The sequence below is a fragment of the Pundamilia nyererei genome, unplaced genomic scaffold (genome assembly GCF_000239375.1).
Source record: "Pundamilia nyererei isolate P.nyererei 1_Seehausen unplaced genomic scaffold, PunNye1.0 scaffold00232, whole genome shotgun sequence".
In the NCBI taxonomy this organism is placed as follows: Eukaryota; Metazoa; Chordata; class Actinopteri; order Cichliformes; family Cichlidae; genus Pundamilia; species Pundamilia nyererei.
Genome location: NW_005187633.1, coordinates 896,999 through 913,470, shown reverse-complemented (window position 1 = coordinate 913,470; position 16,472 = coordinate 896,999). Strand labels below are relative to the sequence as shown.

Sequence of the window (16,472 nt, the reverse complement as noted above, 5' to 3'; positions counted from 1 at the left end):
GTTCGGAGAGAATGGGTTACAGATAGGCATGTTGTCTTGGGTGGAAGCAAAAATCTTGGTAGGGAATTACTGTATTATTTACTTTGCCTGCCAATATCCCAACCTATACTGTTGGGCATCATTTCTTGGCAGCTTTGGGCAGGTTTCAATTTTCCCTTCTGTCCACAGTATAAACACTCACCCACAGAAATTCTTTGGCATCTCTCTAGTGGAGATGGACATGCTTAGCTGTTCCAATGGCTTATCTTCATTTGCATCACACTTTTTCTCCAACATACATCTTCTTTGGGAACAGCTGCGTGAATGTGGCAATAAAGTCAGCAAGTCACTGATCTTTGGCCTGATTTTTCTGTCATAATTGGTGGTGCAGATAAGAAAAGTTAACATGTTTATTTACAAAAAAGTCAAGGGAAAGGTTAAGGAAAAAGACCCAAAGCTCAAACACAGACACACAGAATCAGCTCTCTGCAGGAATCTCCCTCTTGATTGTTCATCCAGGTTCCTGCGTAGAGGCATTTTTCCTCCTGTGGAGGAAGGATAGTCTCTAATTAATGGCGTGAATCGTCTTGAACATTTATTCTTAGTTCTGACTCTGAAACAAAAGCGGTAGTTTTTGAGGTAGTTTCACATTTTTTTCTTTAAACACAAGACTGTGGCTCAGGGGGTTGGGAAGCGTATCTGTAACTGGAAGGTCGCCGGTTCGATCCCCGGGCTCTCTGTCATGGTCATTGTGTCCTTGGGCAAGACACTTCACCTACCGCCTACTGGTGATGGCCAGAGGGGCCGATGGTGCGATATGGCAGCCTCACCTCTGTCAGTCTGCCCCAGGGCAGCTGTGGCTACAACTGTAGCTGCCTCCACCAGTGTGTGAATGTGAGAGGGAATGAATAGTGGTATTGTAAAGCGCTTTGGGTGCCTTGAAAAGCGCTATATAAATGCAATCCATTAAGAAAAAAACTTGCTCGAGCTCATTGAGGAGAGGTAGGTTAGTCCAGGTAAGGCTGCCAAAGGCAATTTCACAATGTAATGCAAACAAAGGGATCTTGCAGATGAATGTCTCAGTTTCCAGCTGTGGGACAGTCTAAGCCAGTGTACTCTGAACCTAATCCATCAGGTGGTTTAAATAGTACACGGACAGATTTGGAGGTCGCTGAATTCCACTAACACAACTCGTCTCTGGTTTATTTTTCTCATATCAAATGATTTGTCCTTAAGCTCGCGTTGGTCTCACCCGCTCAGCTATATTATCTTTTTTATCCACTGAGATTTCAGTGTGACTGTCTCCTCTCGGCTGCCAGGTGCTCATGTCCTGAATTATTTGTTGGAGGTATGCACAGTGTCGGTCTTTCTCCTCTCAAACTGTGCGCACAGGCATGCGTCACAGTGAGTAACCATGGCAACAAGGGATTGTTCTGTGCCTATCGCTCTGAAGACAATAAAAGCTCTCAGGTTAACACGTCCATGTGAAACCAAGAACGCACTACAATCCTAAAACCTGGTAACATGTACTGTATATGTAGACAGTGTTTATTTCTGTTGCAGCAACAATAATACTGACTTCTTCTTTTCAACAGTCACTGTAAAGGAAACTGTGGCTGTCTGTGATGCGAGTTCATCTTGTGTAATTTCCCCTATTTACATTTTATTGTTCATTTTAAAGATATGCACATCTGCTTATTCAAAATGTAACATAAAGATGATAGATAGACGTTAATGTAAAATATTATGTTCCATGTTCACCGAGGATAAACTAGAGGACATTTAAAGACAATACAGAGAATTGTTTGCATGAAATGACACAAATGGTGACAAATATAGTGCACAAAAAAAACTATGGAAGGAAAATCCATCCATCCATTCACATCTGCTTCTCCTTTTCAGGGTCGCGGGTGTTGCTGGAGCCTATCCCAGCTGTCATAGGGCGAGAGGCGGAGTCCACCCTGGACAGGTCGCCAGTCTGTCGCAGGGCCAACACACAGGGACAGACAACCATTCACACTCACATTCTCACCTGTGGGCAATTTAGATTTTTCAATTAACCCATCCCCACAAAGTGCATGTGTTTGGACGGTGGGAGGAAGCTGGAAGGAAAATGATCATTAAAAAAATGTAAAACTAGAAAACTGCAAATAATAATAAAAGAGGAAGTGATGTAGCTGTGATGACAGAATGCAGGAGGACTAAACAGCAGTTTAATGCTGATTGATGTACTGCAGATGAATATTGGCCTGTAACACACATTCAGCTGTGACTATTTAGATCTCATAGCATGAAATCTCCATCCAGCCTCTTCTGTTAGAGGGCTTGAGCCTATACTAGCTACCACAGGCCAGGCACAGCATTAAATTGTCCAATAATAATATTAATAGTTAGCTTTTCTGCAATCGGATATTTTTGTAACTGTATAAAATAAGTCGATAGCAAGGTTTCTCTCAAAGTTACAAAGCTGCACAAAGTATTCAAATCCAAATGCAGCTAATGTTTTTCATAAAACATTAAAATGTCTCAGTTTCAACATTTCTGTGTTGCACTGTGAATAAAATATGGGTTTATGAGAAACCATTGCATCCCAGTATTTTAAGAACTGGGTTTGCATATGTAACTTAGTTATGTAGTGTAAGGACTGTGGGTTTGTGCTTCCTGCATTCTTAAAACATATGTGTTCATTTCCAGCACATCAATGTGTCAATATACAGGCATACAAATTGTGTTATTAATACAGTTAGGTTATATCTAAACACAGTGACTGTATAAACTAATTCAGTAAGTGTGGTCCTCATATTGACACTCGGCCCCAGGATGCCTGGGTTCAGCAGTGCCTGCAGGCAGCAACTTGGGCAGGGTAGGACCAGACAAGAGTCTTCAGGTTGACCAGGACACTGGTCTGACAGAAAGGACCAATCACATCAGACGGGTAAGATTCGCAGGATACTCGGGCTGGGACTATGCATGGCTCACAGCCTCTGAGGATGACAGTGGGTTCTCATGGTTGCTCAACAGCTGACTCGGGTTGGGATGTAGGCACAGGCTGCAGTGAATCCCTGGCTGGTGGTGACTTGGGTGAATGGGGCGCAAGTGCAGAACTGTAGCGCTGAGGAGCTGGTGAATGAAAAGCAATTAGGCTGAAGTGGCGAGGATGACAAACTGGAGGAAACAGGCGAGACAGACTGCCTGCTGTTGTAAAACCACCGTGTAGCAGGCAGAGCGTGGACCCAACATGGAAACAGGACTAAACTCAAAAACAGACTTTTTGCTGTAATTCTCTGGGAAAAAATTACAATACAAAAAAATCGAGGCAGAGCTGGAGACAAGACGCAAAAACTGAAATCAGTGACAAAGTAGATAGAAAACCAAACCCTGGAAACAAAAATGTACAGAAACGTCAGGAGATACTGACAAGAGACCAAACTCAAAACACTGGATCTCAGACCAAGTGCGGTTGTACTGGTTTATCTGGACCAATGGGGACTTAGTGGTAAACACACGCTGAAAAAATACAACAAAGTCATTTGAAATAAAGAATTTTTTCCACGTTTAGTTTGTTTCTGTCTGGAAAACCACAAAACAACCTGAGGTCTGATCGTTTCGCCAGCACTTTGTGTTTTATAGTGCAAATAGAGTCATGACAATAAAAGAATATGACTTTAAGGACTTAACATTACTTCAGTTACACCAGCATCTCTGACACATTAGCACTAAGGCAACACTGAGTGACCTGCTGGTTTCTGTCCATAAAACTACTCGTCTAAGATGACCACAGAGTAAAAGATCTCTCAGCAACATTATGCAACATTTTAGGCACTGTTGCCCCGATTAAGTCAGTGAGCTGGGATTTTTTATTCTCAGCATGAGCTACTGTTACAGCAACAGATATGGACTACATGCCCCACACAACAACTCAATGTCCACTATGTGAAGCAGCCAAACACATTCCTGCTCCTTTAGCATAGCCTAACGTTATTGTGACGGACACATTTCATGAGTGAACTTGGCTTTAAGTGACTTTAAGTGACACCTGCAGCTTTAAGTGGCTGCAGGTGCCAAATTCCACCATTCTCGCCTCCCTCCATTGTGCCAACCATCTCACACAGACCCCGAGAGCAGAGCGTTTTGCAGATGTGTTCTCTCCTCTGCCCAATCATACCACTCTCAAAGAGCTCTAGTTCAAAACATGCCCAGGTGTGATGGTGCACTCACGGCCCTATCGGTTACCTGGTTCTTGTGGTGAAGAAGGATGGGTCTATACCGTTCTGTGTTGACTACCGCAAGGTGAACAAGGACCCACAATTTGACACTTATCCCAGGCTGTCCTGGACCAGTTAGGCACTGCTTGTTTTTTCCCTATGCTGGATTTAACCAGGAGCTAATGGTAGACTCCATTGTCTCCAGAGTCTAAAAGAAAAGCTCTTCTCCATCCCAACCACTAAGAAGTGTGTGTGCTTGTCCAAAGGGCTTTCAGCCTCAGTATTTACACTCTGGGTGTGCACCTGTTTACAGCCTGACCACCTGTTTACAGCCTGACCACCTGTTTACAGCCTGACCACCTGTTTACAGCCTGACCACCTGTTAGGTAACGTGTGTCAGTCACTGGTCAGTGCATGTAGCCCCGCTCTTTGAAGATCATCTTAGCTTCCCAGCAGTACTAGCTAGCTACTGTTTTTAATATGCTAAAGTGCTCTTCAGAAATAGAGCTTGAAGCACCTCAGACTGTAAATGGGTCCTTTTACATTTACACACAGTGTTATAACAATGACTGCACCCATGAAAATCAAGATTAAACTGCTGTCTGTAAACACACCAGTGCAAATGTTACCACATAACTTTCTGATACGTAGAACAGAATAACTAGTTTTTGTCATTCGGAAAAACAGAACGAAATTTTAGTGCATTTACTCATCATTGGACAATTAAATAAATGTAAATCTGAATAAAAAAGGATGTGTACCCGTAAGATTATGAGGGAAATTTGTCCACAGAATTTTAGGAAATCTAAATATGCTGCACAGCAGAAATAGCAGCAGAAGAAAAGTGCACAATCACCAGTCCATGTATGAAACTTCACTGCCCTACATATACAGTCATAATGTGCCGTGTGCATATTTATGGAGTTGGGGGCTGCAGTTTGGAGAAGACGCTGTTTTATTAATATACAAGAGTCTAATTGGATGGGAAACTAAACTGTTGCAGAACCTGGCAATCCTGGACCTGGCAGCAGGAGAACAGCGCATGGTGGAGGTGGGTGGAGTCTGTGATGATGATGCTGGCTCTGCCGTGACAGCGTCTGTGAACAACGTCATGGAAGGATGGAAGAGAAGTCCCTGTGATCTTCTCTGCAGTCCTCACCACTCTGCAGCGATTTCTTCTCCGAGGCCCTGGAGCTGCCAAACCAGACGGAGATACAGCTGCTCAGCACGCTCTCACTGGTGCCTCGGTAGAAAGTGGTGAGGATGGGAGGGGTGAGGTGTGCTCTCCTCATCAGGTGCAGGAAATTTAGATGCTGCTGAGTCCATTTGAGTAAATGATGAGAACCGAGAATTGAAAAAAGAACTGAAACAGGACGATTACAGCGGTAGCTGTCACACCTAGTGTTGCTGCCCTGTCAAGGCAAAGACTAGAGATGACACTATTGCTTTAAATTCATTTGTTTTAATTACACCAGTACACTCGACAAAATGTGAGCTTAGATTTTTGAATATAAACAAACATTTAACTGCACATCCTGTCATCTGGGAGAGATGTATATGAATAACTTTTACAAGCCTGGAAGCTGAGGCACGGCTTAATCCTGACAAGGAGACAAACTTCAGCGCTTTGCACAGACGTCACAACCTCCGTGCAGCACTTCCAGAGAGCTCAACGACCGCTCATTAAGATCAGCCAGACATCTGTCCCTTTCTATAGCTGTAGCTGAGCAAAGCAAGATATCAGGGTGCAGACAAAATAATAAATACCTCAATTTTCAGGTAGATGATGAGACGTGTGGCAGTGGAGTTCACATCTCTGAGCAGCAGAGAAGTGATAAATCCACTAAAACTGCAAGAAACTCTGCTGTCTGCAGCCCTGTTTCCAAGCAGCCATTTTACTTTTCATTTCACAGGTTTTATGCTTTGATATTAGAGTGTATTGTTTGCTAGATCGAGCAGCATCAGTGACTATAAAAGATATAACCCCACTGCACAAAAACACACACCTGCTGGATGTGACCACGAACACTTGTTACATAGCCTGGCTGCTCCAGTTCTGATCGTCTCTGCTGCTTTTACTGCTACTGATGACCAGTGTTGGTCAACTTACTTGAAAAAAGTAATCAGTAACTAATTATTGATTACTTCCCCAAAAAAGTAATCCCGTTACTTTACTGATTACTTATTTTCAAAAGTAATTAATTACTTAGTTACTTAGTTACTTTTTAAAAACACGATTTACAACCTGAACAGGTGATAAAGTGATAGATCTTTCAGCCCAATTCTACTTTTTCTGCATAATCCATCATACAAAATGTAATCAAATGGAAAAGTCTCTTTTTAAAACTTGTTTTATTAGTTTTAATCTTTTAACTTTATGCATCAAGCAAAAATTTAATTATATGCAACATTCTCTGACTGGAAGAAATTAGTTTAACATTTAAACCTATTTTCTGCACATTCCAGCACATAAAATAAAATATTTTTTGTGTTTACACTCAGTCTTTCAAATAGATGCAAGTAAAACACAGCAGAAAATAAATAAAGTCAAAGACTCAGCGGTCCTGTTGCTCTATTTTCACCTGTAAAGCAGGAGTGGGGTAGGCGGAGGTTTACCCTGGTGCAGGTGTGCCGCAGCGGTCAGTGGAAGAATCCGCGAGTTTCTCTGTGAGTTTCCCATTACGTCGTAGCTACTCGGTGCTTGTTGGAAGTTTAGGGGTTTTTCGCTGTAAAAAGAAGTTTTCTTCCCACGCACAGTGGACGCTAATGTTTTTGTCACCTTTTATGGAATCAAACTCAAAGTAAGGTCAGTACTTCCACGCTTTAAACGCTGCACGCTCATACTCTCCATCTATGCTGATGACTAAATTAAGCTAAATACAACCATGTCACTACAATTAAAATGACACATAGCTTAGCATCTTATAGTTCTGCACAGCGTCCAACATCACTCTGTAGCATTCTGTTAGTTTGTTAGCTAGATTAGCTGTTAGCATACACTAATTCTGTTACCCTATATTCACAGAGATGACATCAACTGTACGCTCCACAGAGGCCCACATTTACACTTCATATCAGAATTATCTGGAAATTAAATTTAAAGTTTCACAGAGCGCTCTACAGCCTGGTAACATGGAAACTTTAAATAAAATGTTAGACTAAAAAACACAACAGCAGGAAGTTTAATAAAAGTGTAATTAGTTCTTTTATGTAACAACAGGATAGCCAGGAGTCCACATTATTTTCAACAGCTACATTCACAGTGGACGTTAGCGTCAAGCTAGGTTTCCTCTTGGAGAAATACCCTCCCATTCTTTCATTACAGCTGTGCTGTGTCACCCACTGAGAGAGGCATATATATAGTGTGTGTGTGTGTGTGTGTGTGTCTACATACATGCTAATCGCAGGAATCAAGCAGGACTCGCAGTCTTCAGCCCCTGAAGATGGACAAACCCAGCACTTCATGAACAGTGTGATCGTGACCTTTGTGCAGTGTTACAAGTACTCAGATCATCGTCTATAGAGGCTCTGGACTTTTACGTAAATAGGATCAATTCACTCCTTGTATCAACAACAACAACAACATGTTATGAGACTTATTTCTGACCGTTCCCTTTACCCACGCTGCTACAGCTGAGAAACACCAACCAAGTCCCACTCTAAGCCTCCATCAAAACATTAACAGCAAACTCATTACTCAGTTATGGAGACCATGGGAAGAGTTGTTTAGTGAAGTCATTCAGTCAATTAATGAGTCTACATATTTGTGAGTACTTTGAGGACCATTTTTATGTCTATGCAGTGCAAATAAAAGATTAATACAATGGCTAAAACAATTTTAAGCCTTTGTGTTTTATTACAAGATTTGACACTAGTGAGCTGTATTTAAACCCGAGGTACAAACTTAGATGCTGAAATGTTTTCCTGTTTCCAAGCAGCTCACTATGGTGACAACTGATGCTTTTTTAAAATGACATTCATGTGTTGTCTGGACATGATTATGTTAGTATAAATATGGTAAATTGTAGAAATGATTGGGTTTTGCACATTTAAAGAATCCAGAGAGTCGTTAAGTTTGCCAGATATGAACTGAATTGAATCCCTCAAACAGAAATGGAGCTGATGCAGACACACACACACACGCACATGGACTGAAGGAACAAATTCCAAACGATGTTTTTCCATAAAAATCCAGGGCAGATTGTTGCAAACAGCCAACATCACTACTCTCAGTAAATGTGTCATGCCTGGATGGGATCTGGTCAATGAGGAGAACTTCCCAGTCGCTCCCAGTGTGTCCTCAGATGCTGCCGAGACACAGTGAGGCATTGGTGCCGCCGAAGCCGAATGAATTTGTGAGGGCTACCCGTCGACCCCGAGTCTGCCATTGCTGCGCTGTGCAGGGAACGTAATTCAAGTCGAACTCGGGCTCTGTTCGGTCCAGGTTAAGGGTTGGGGGCAGGACTTTGTGGTAACAGGCCAGAGCGGTGAAAGCTGCCTCCAGAGCCCCAGCAGCCCCGAGCAGATGTCCTGTGGCCCCCTTGGTAGAGGACACAGCCAGGATGCTAGCACTTTGCTGGAAAAGTCTCTTGATGGCTGCATTTTCTGCTGCGTCTCCCAAAGGTGTCGATGTGGCGTGAGCATTTATATATGTGACATCAGCCAGAGAGACATCTGCATCTTTTAAGGCTGCGGACATGCACCTGTGGAGAGGGTACGAAAGAGGAAGTTTAAGGATAACTTGTTTCTTGGTTGTGTTGTTTTTGCTACCCTACAGATTCTTATTGCTCCATTTAAACAAAGACATGAATGTTTACATGTCAGCACAGATTTCAAGTCATTTTTTTCAGGATGTTGTCATATAGACTTCTCTGTAAAAGGAAACACCCAACATACCCATAACAATTGACTGAAACTGTAACCGCTATAAAGAGGACTTGGTTCTCTTTATATTCAAATTGTGAAAGATGCCTTAGTGTTGCTTTGCCCCCCCGTTGTATCCATATAAGGTGAAATCATGGTATAGGCCAGATTTCTAATGTTCAAGTTATAAAATGTGAGGTCCAAAACTAACAGATGTTGTTATGATGGCTACATCCATGTTTTATACTGTGTGGTTTACACCAGTATCTGCTACGATGAAAGGATTGAGACTTTTAAGAGATAAAAGCATGCCAGTGTATTGACCCTAGTTTGTCACAAATGCTTTATGTGAATACTTCCAGGAAATAAACAGCCTGGACATAATATCACTAAGACAGAGAAGCTGTGCTAAGGGGACAGAATCCCTCAACAACCCCAAACCTCTGATAGAAAACTCAATTAACATACAGAACAGAGAGACCAGTCCAGGCTTGTTGGTGTTTTTAAAGCATCACAGGCATTTTAAGATTTTTTTATAGGAAGACAAGTAAATCTTTACTCATCTTCAACATTTCAACCTAGTAAAACACTCTTACCACCAAGCACAAAGCAACAAGCTTCCTGTATAACTAATTAGGCCAGCAAAATAACATGCTCGCTAACTCTCACTCAGGCGGTACCCTTCTCCTGCCCCTTCATCCATCCTTTACGATGCTGCTACCAGGTGGATGCAACAAAATGTCAGTAGTCTAAAAAATGGAAAATATAAATTGTAACTAATCTTACACTCGTGTGTTTGTGACTAACATAAAAAAAGCAGCACACACAATTTGAACATGAGAAATAACAGCACATTAGTGTTTGTGCCTTACACATATCAGCATACAACACAGCTGATCAATGATGTTGTAAACCCGAGGTTGTTTCCAGAATAATATTTTCATAATCAACTGAAAAATGATATTTCAAAACTCTTTCTAAAGCACAGGTACTTTAACTTGGTAACGGTAATACAAGGTATGGATACAATTACATAGCAGCCTATATTCATCTCGTTCTCTACCATAGCCTACCTACAATTAGTGGTCCAGTCCAAAGACATGTGTCCATGTAATTTGTGACTCTAACTCTCAGCTGACCCTTCTCACCCTGGACACAGTCTGTTTGACCTGCTCCCCTCAGGCAGGAGGCTCCGGTCCATTCGCACCAGAACCTCTCGCCATAAGAACAGTTTCTTCCCCTCTGCTGTTGGACACATGAACAATAACCACATGACTGTCCCCGCCACTAACACATGACCCTACGCTGTGTCACTGCATCATTTCATGTTTGGCACTGATCACCACCTGCACTCATGTATATATCTTTCTACGTAGCACTCTTAATTCTTATTCTCATGTATATATCTCATGTATATCTCATGCACATATCTTTCTTTCTACATAGCACTTTAATTCTTATTGTTTGCACTGAAGCACCGCAGCAATTTCCTAATGTTGTAAACCTCAACATCTGGCAATAAACCCCATTCTGATTCTGATTCTGATTCTGATAACATGGCTGAGATGAGAGTGAGTTAGATAAAGTGTTAAATTGCATAGAATAGAATAGAGTGCTGTATGAATCTAAAATAAGGTGTCTGTTATCCTGTCTTCTCTCACTCCAACCGGTCGCAGCAGATGGCCCCGCCCATACATGCCAACCCTCACGATTTTTCTGGGAGAATCCCGAATTTCAGTGCCTCTCCCGAAAATCTCCCGGAGCCACCATTCTCCCGAATATCTCCTGATTTTCCACCTGAACAACAAAACTGAAAAACCATATCCCAGAATTCATAGCGCGGCACAGCCAATTCAAATTTCCAACAATGGCGGCAGCTAATAAGTTTTAATATTACTCTTATTTCTCTTTCCGGGTCACAAAATAAACTTTTAACATATTTTAAGACAAGAATGTAGCTGTGTAAACTTCAAATATCTGAGCCGGCGAGAACAGCCAACTCCCGGCACATCGTTTTCAAACCCCCGCGGTCTTTCGCTACTCAGGTTAAACATGATATATGAGTCACTCAGATAACTTTTATTGTTTGGCTTTTTTCAGTGTTTTATTTGTTCGTGAGTAAATTGGTTTGGCTGAGGTTAAAGTTATTAGATTAGATTAAATACACCGAGAGAGCTCGTGACGTAATTCTGAAGGCTAGACCGTCCAATTTCACAGTCGCTCACTTCCAGCCTACCCGGCCTTCGGAGGACCCGGCCCACTTAGACCACGAAGGACAGGTCCTTAGGTGGATGCAGCCTCTGAATTTGGACACCACCGCTGTTTCCAGCCACCCCCACAACAGCCCTTTTGAATGTGTCCTTAATTCTGAGGTCTCAAGGTTGGCAAGTATGGTCCCACCCCTCCCTGAGCCTGGTTGTGTTGGAGGTTTCTTCCTGTTAAAAGGGAGTTTTTCCTTCCCACTGTTGCCAAAGTGCTTGCTCACGGGGGGTCATATGATTGTTGGGTTTTTCTCTGTATCTATTATTGTAGGGTCTACTGTACAATATAAAGTGCCTTGAGGCGACTGCTGTTGTGATTTGGTGCTATATAAATAAAATTGAATTGTATTTATTTTCGAAAAATGTGGCTTAAACTCTGACATATAGTCTAATGTGCACTCATTTTCTTCCACTTACCCAACCCACATAGGAACAGACAACCATTCACATTCACAGCATGGTGAATTTAGATTTACAAATTGACCTAACCCGATGCATGTCTTTAGACTGTGGGAGTAAGTTGGAGTACCTGGAGAGAACCCGTGGAGACACAGGGAGAACCTGCAAACTCCACACAGAAATGTCCTAGGCAAAACTAGAAACTAGAAACAAGAGTACTAACCACCACATCATCTGCCACCCATCAGTAAGACTACAAACATTACATGGAACTGCATGGTTGATATGTACCTGTTGCATCCCATCCATTTTTTTGGTCCTTCTATCTGGGATCCAGTTTTATAAATTCACAGTTTCATAAACACCACTTGTGAAATTTTGGGCATATATTTCTGCATGAAGTAACTATATTTGTTCTTACCCTACTTTACTGATTATCAGTATATTTGAAAAATATATAAATAAAAAAAACCAAACAAATAAGAAACAGCATCATCAAGTGAGAAAACTTTGAAATGAGTCACCTGAATGCCCCATCACCATCCACAGTAGGAGCAGTTATGTGGGTAGCGTCCCCTGAGAGCCCATAACCCAGGACCTCTGCGTAAATCCGGGCTCCTCTACTCACTGCATGGTTCAGATCCTCCAGCAGCAGCACAGCTGCTCCTTCTCCCATTACAAAACCTTCTCTTTCTGGATGAAAAGGCCTTGATGCAAGTGTAGGGTTGTTATTCCATTTGGTCGCGAGGGCACGGGCCCTAGCAAAGCCAGCTAATGAAAGTGGCCCCACACAGGATTCTGTGCCCCCTGCAACCATAGCAACTGCATCCCCGTGAGCGATGAACCTGGCTGCATCACCTACGGCATGTGCACCTGTGGTGCAAGCGGTGGACACGGCATGATTGGGACCCTTTAGCTTGTGTTTGATGCTTATGTGTCCAGCAGCCATGTTGACAAGGATGCGTGGCACAAAGAATGGACTCACTTTGTTGTAGCCCTTCTCTTGGAAGAGGGAGGCGGTACGAGCGATTTCGTCCAGCGACACCATGCCCATCCCAACAGCCACCCCTGTGCTGAGCTGCTGCTCTGGGCTTTTGGGACACCAGCCTGCATCCTCCAGGGCCAGCTGAGTAGCTCCAAGGGCCATTACGGTTGCTGATGACATGCTACTGATCTCCTTACGAGAAGCAAATGTTTCCTCTTCAAACTGACCCTCCTTGGTTCCTCTGGGCACCAGAGCTGCCACTCTACAGGGGAGAGTCCTGTACTCTTCTGAGTCCAGGGAAACTACCCCACTCTGACCTTTGATCAGACGGTCCCAGGACAGAGCAGTGCCTGTGCCCAGAGGACAAACTAACCCTATTCCTGTGATAACAACCCTCCTTCTTTGTTGCCGTCCAGAGCTGTGGTGCCTAGACTCCTGATTCGGACAAACACCGGCATTCTTGTGCAGAAGCGTCCTTATGTTCTGTGGTCTCAACCGTAGTTTATTCCAACAAAACAGTGAAAAAACAGACATCCTGCTGTCTGTGTAAGCTTTGACAGCTTCAGGCTTAGTTGGATTGGAGTTTTTACTGTAAATATCAGAGGAAAAAGGAAATATAATTTAGAAAAAAATATATAAATTACGGACTTACATAAACTAATTACAGAACAGACCAGACTAGAGTTAGCGGTTATTTATGATGTCCGTGTCCATGCCTTCCTTGTGTTTGTCTTCAGCTGTATTTAGGTAGTATTAGTAAAGGCCAGATCCATTTAAATGGCCAACAAAAATCAACCAACTCAATACCACAGGAAGAAAACATATAAAAGTGTTTAATTGTGGATAATTATGGCAAAAATATTCAAACACATTTTTTTAAGTCCTTCAGACGAATCAAACATTTATTCAGGCTGTGATGGGGCAGCTTCCTTTAGGACCCTAAAGTAGCTACTTAGCGTTAGCGCATTGAAAACTTACAAGACTTTTCCATTTTTTTTTACAAGAAATATCAACATGGCTGTTTCACCAGCGGTCACGACGTTGTGTGAGAATCCAAATGAAGTCTTCTTAGATGTCACAAAGTTGTTACTTACATACGCGGACAACATTATAAGGTAAGGCAACGAAACGCTAGGAAAGCTTACCCAGCTGCAGTCGAGCCTCGGTGTTTTGTACGCTTGTAGCCGTTAATGTAATGGCCTTTAGCTTTTATGTCACTCGCCGAATCCTAGAAAATCAGGGCATAACTATTGAAATGGGTTTAAATGACTTAACAGAAAACAGTTTTTGGTTATGTAAAATACATTTATATATTTACACGTTCATTAAGCGATTTGTTGCTACAAGGACAGTAACGCTAAATATGTCAGTGCAGGTGTCAATAAAGGAGAATGCTAGTCTACTCTAAACGACCACAGAAGTATGTGTCGTAACCATAGATTTCTTTGGTTTGCACGTGGGTCGTTTCATCTGAAAATTATGTTTTGGGGGTTTATTTGTTGTTTGTTTGTTCGTTTTATTTTTCTGCTTGACCATCTGCTTATGGCTAACCAACCAGAGATATAGTGGCGGTGGACAAGAAAAGGAAGTCAGCTGTAATGATAGATGTAGGGATACCAAGTGATAGCAACGTCAGGAAGAAGGTACACGAGAAACCCGCCCCCACACAAACTCTCTCTTACTGTAAAAGTGAAATCAGGATCTGTAAATTGAGGCGGATCAAAAAATGTCTGAGTATTGGCTTCTCAAAATATGAACTGCCCCGTGTTTGAGCACACTGAAACCAACTTAACACTGCAGAAGACAACGAGCAGCAGTTTCTGAATGGTATATCTATATACCTATTACTGTTTTGTTTTTGTTGTACAACACGTCACAACTGTCACTGTATCGTGAAATTTAAATGAATAAAAATAAAACTTTCTAGTTTTTGTGACTATGAATTTCACATTTTCTAATTAGCATTCTTCATGTTTTGTTTTGCGTAATTGTAAAATGCAACCTCGTAGCATTCTGAAATATCTGTAATAGTTTCTGAGATGTTCATGTTCAAACATTGCCTCAGATATCCGGAAAAGTACTTTATATATGAAGCTAACATTTTATAGTGATCAGTGTACATGTGTAAACTTTGAACCATGATTTTTTGGGGGTAAATTGACAGTTAGTGAAGCAGAGGGCCCACGATAATTTGCAATAGAGTAATCCATATATGTTGTCTGCTTAGCTGTGATGATACTTGTGTAGAAAAACAGTGGATTCAAGGCACATTATATCTGCTGGCAGATACTGGACAACTTAAATGCCAACACTGAAAATGTGCGATTGGTTAGTATCAGTCAGTATTCCTGATGATTACTATTATGTCATCTCTAACAGGTATCCCAATGAAGAGAAATACAGATCAATACGCATTGGGAATCCAACTTTCTCCACAAAGCTGTTGCCTGTCAAAGGTGCTGTAGAATGTCTCTTTGAGATGGGATTTGAGGAGGTAATTTATTCATTTCTACTGTACCAGGTGGCTTCTATTTTAGAAGCAAGCTGGTGTTTTTGCTGTGTAGAACTTGCCTAGAAATCCATTGGACATTTCTCACTTGCTTGACTGTGAGCAAACTACCTCTTGCCAGGCTGAGACTCACTTAGTCTTCCCCAAGTCTGCATCAGTGGAAAAGCTGAAGCTCATCAGGGAATCTATTGCCACAGAAAGGGACCAGAGGCTGCGTGAGGGATGTCCTGTCCAACCAGCTCCTGTGCCTGCTGCAGCTTCAGCAGCAGCGAGCTCTACTGCTGCGGCTAACCTATCGGCAGCATCACCAGCACAGCAGCCACCGTCTGTGGTAAATAAAGACACTCTCACTGATGAATCAGAGAGTAGAGAAACCCTGATTAAATTTGGTCATGCCAACTCTATCCTCTTTTTACAGAGCATAGAGACCTCCTTGGACAGATTTGTGACAAATAAAGAATGTAACACAGAAATTAGCCACTTTGAACATTAGTTTGTAACTGTGTTGTGGATTTTCATCCATGGATATTGGACAGCTGACCAAACCACCTGGCATTCCAGGGCTGGGACATCTTACAATGATTTAGCTGAAGTCATGTGATACAGTTATTAATTATGGGTAACAAGCCTCACTCTATAAGCCAAAAACACAAAGGATCTTCTTTTTGTTACTTTTATTTTGAAAGGATCTTCAGTTTCCTGATCTGTACAGAGGATATTTTCTCTACAACGTGGACAGAGAACTGAAAAAATAAAGCAGTGTGACTTTATATCAGTTATGCTTTCAAGTTATAGGACATCATAGTTTCAGTAGTTAGTGAGGAAATTATTAATAGCACTATTTTAAGCTTCCGCCAAATGCCTGTACAACGCCTGAACAACATTCACTTCCTTGAATGACACATTGGAGACCTGTCTGTTTATTTGCCTCTGTGTCAGGAGAGCAGCATGAGCTTCTTTGTGACTCTTCAAACAAACTTCCAACATGTGCTGCTTTATGAAAACCCTGAGCTGCAGCAGAAAGCCCGGAGTTTGATCCCTCACCAGGAGCTGTACTCTGCTGCTCAACAGAAGCTGAAGGAGGCTAATGAGTCTGACCCAAGTAAGAAAATTTCACCCACAGAAAACTTGGATATGTAACGTGTGTGTTAGGGGTGCAACGATATTCGTATCGATATTGAACCGTTCGATACAGTGCTTTCGGTTCGGTACGCATATGTATCGAACAATACAACATTTGTAATTTATTTTATCAACTTTCCTTCTGACGA

General features: G+C 42.0%; 2 protein-coding genes across 3 annotated transcripts in view; one reads left to right on the top strand and one right to left on the bottom strand.

The window, feature by feature from the left end:
- Positions 1-7,348: 7,348 nt before the first annotated feature.
- Positions 7,349-13,892, bottom strand: oxsm (3-oxoacyl-ACP synthase, mitochondrial). 2 transcript variants are annotated; one of them, XM_005748882.1, is made up of 3 exons: positions 13,838-13,892; positions 12,232-13,281; positions 7,349-8,887 (listed from the first exon to the last, which is right to left on the bottom strand). In XM_005748882.1, the coding sequence occupies exons 2-3, from the start codon at positions 13,224-13,226 to the stop codon at positions 8,485-8,487; spliced, it is 1,398 nt and encodes a 465-aa protein (XP_005748939.1). In that variant the 5' UTR covers positions 13,227-13,281; positions 13,838-13,892; the 3' UTR covers positions 7,349-8,484. The 2 variants fall into 2 exon arrangements, with proteins under 2 accessions (XP_005748939.1, XP_005748940.1); XM_005748883.1 differs by lacking the exon at positions 13,838-13,892 and adding an exon at positions 13,367-13,428.
- Positions 13,617-16,472, top strand: part of ngly1 (N-glycanase 1) — an 8,335-nt gene continuing 5,479 nt past the window's right edge. The window contains exons 1-4 of the mRNA XM_005748884.1: positions 13,617-13,807; positions 15,072-15,186; positions 15,323-15,532; positions 16,141-16,303. Of these exons, the coding sequence (XP_005748941.1) occupies positions 13,707-13,807; positions 15,072-15,186; positions 15,323-15,532; positions 16,141-16,303 (589 nt within the window). The 5' untranslated portion in view covers positions 13,617-13,706. The remainder of the gene's footprint in view (positions 13,808-15,071; positions 15,187-15,322; positions 15,533-16,140; positions 16,304-16,472) is intronic.

Coding starts and splice junctions, on each gene's coding strand:
- oxsm (XM_005748882.1), bottom strand. CDS start 13,226: ATGTCTGTTTTTTCACTGTTTTGTTGGAATAAACTACGGTTGAGACCA. Junction 8,888..12,231: donor GATGGTGATGGGGCATTCAG/GTGACTCATTTC, acceptor CCCTCTCCACAG/GTGCATGTCCGCAGCCTTAA.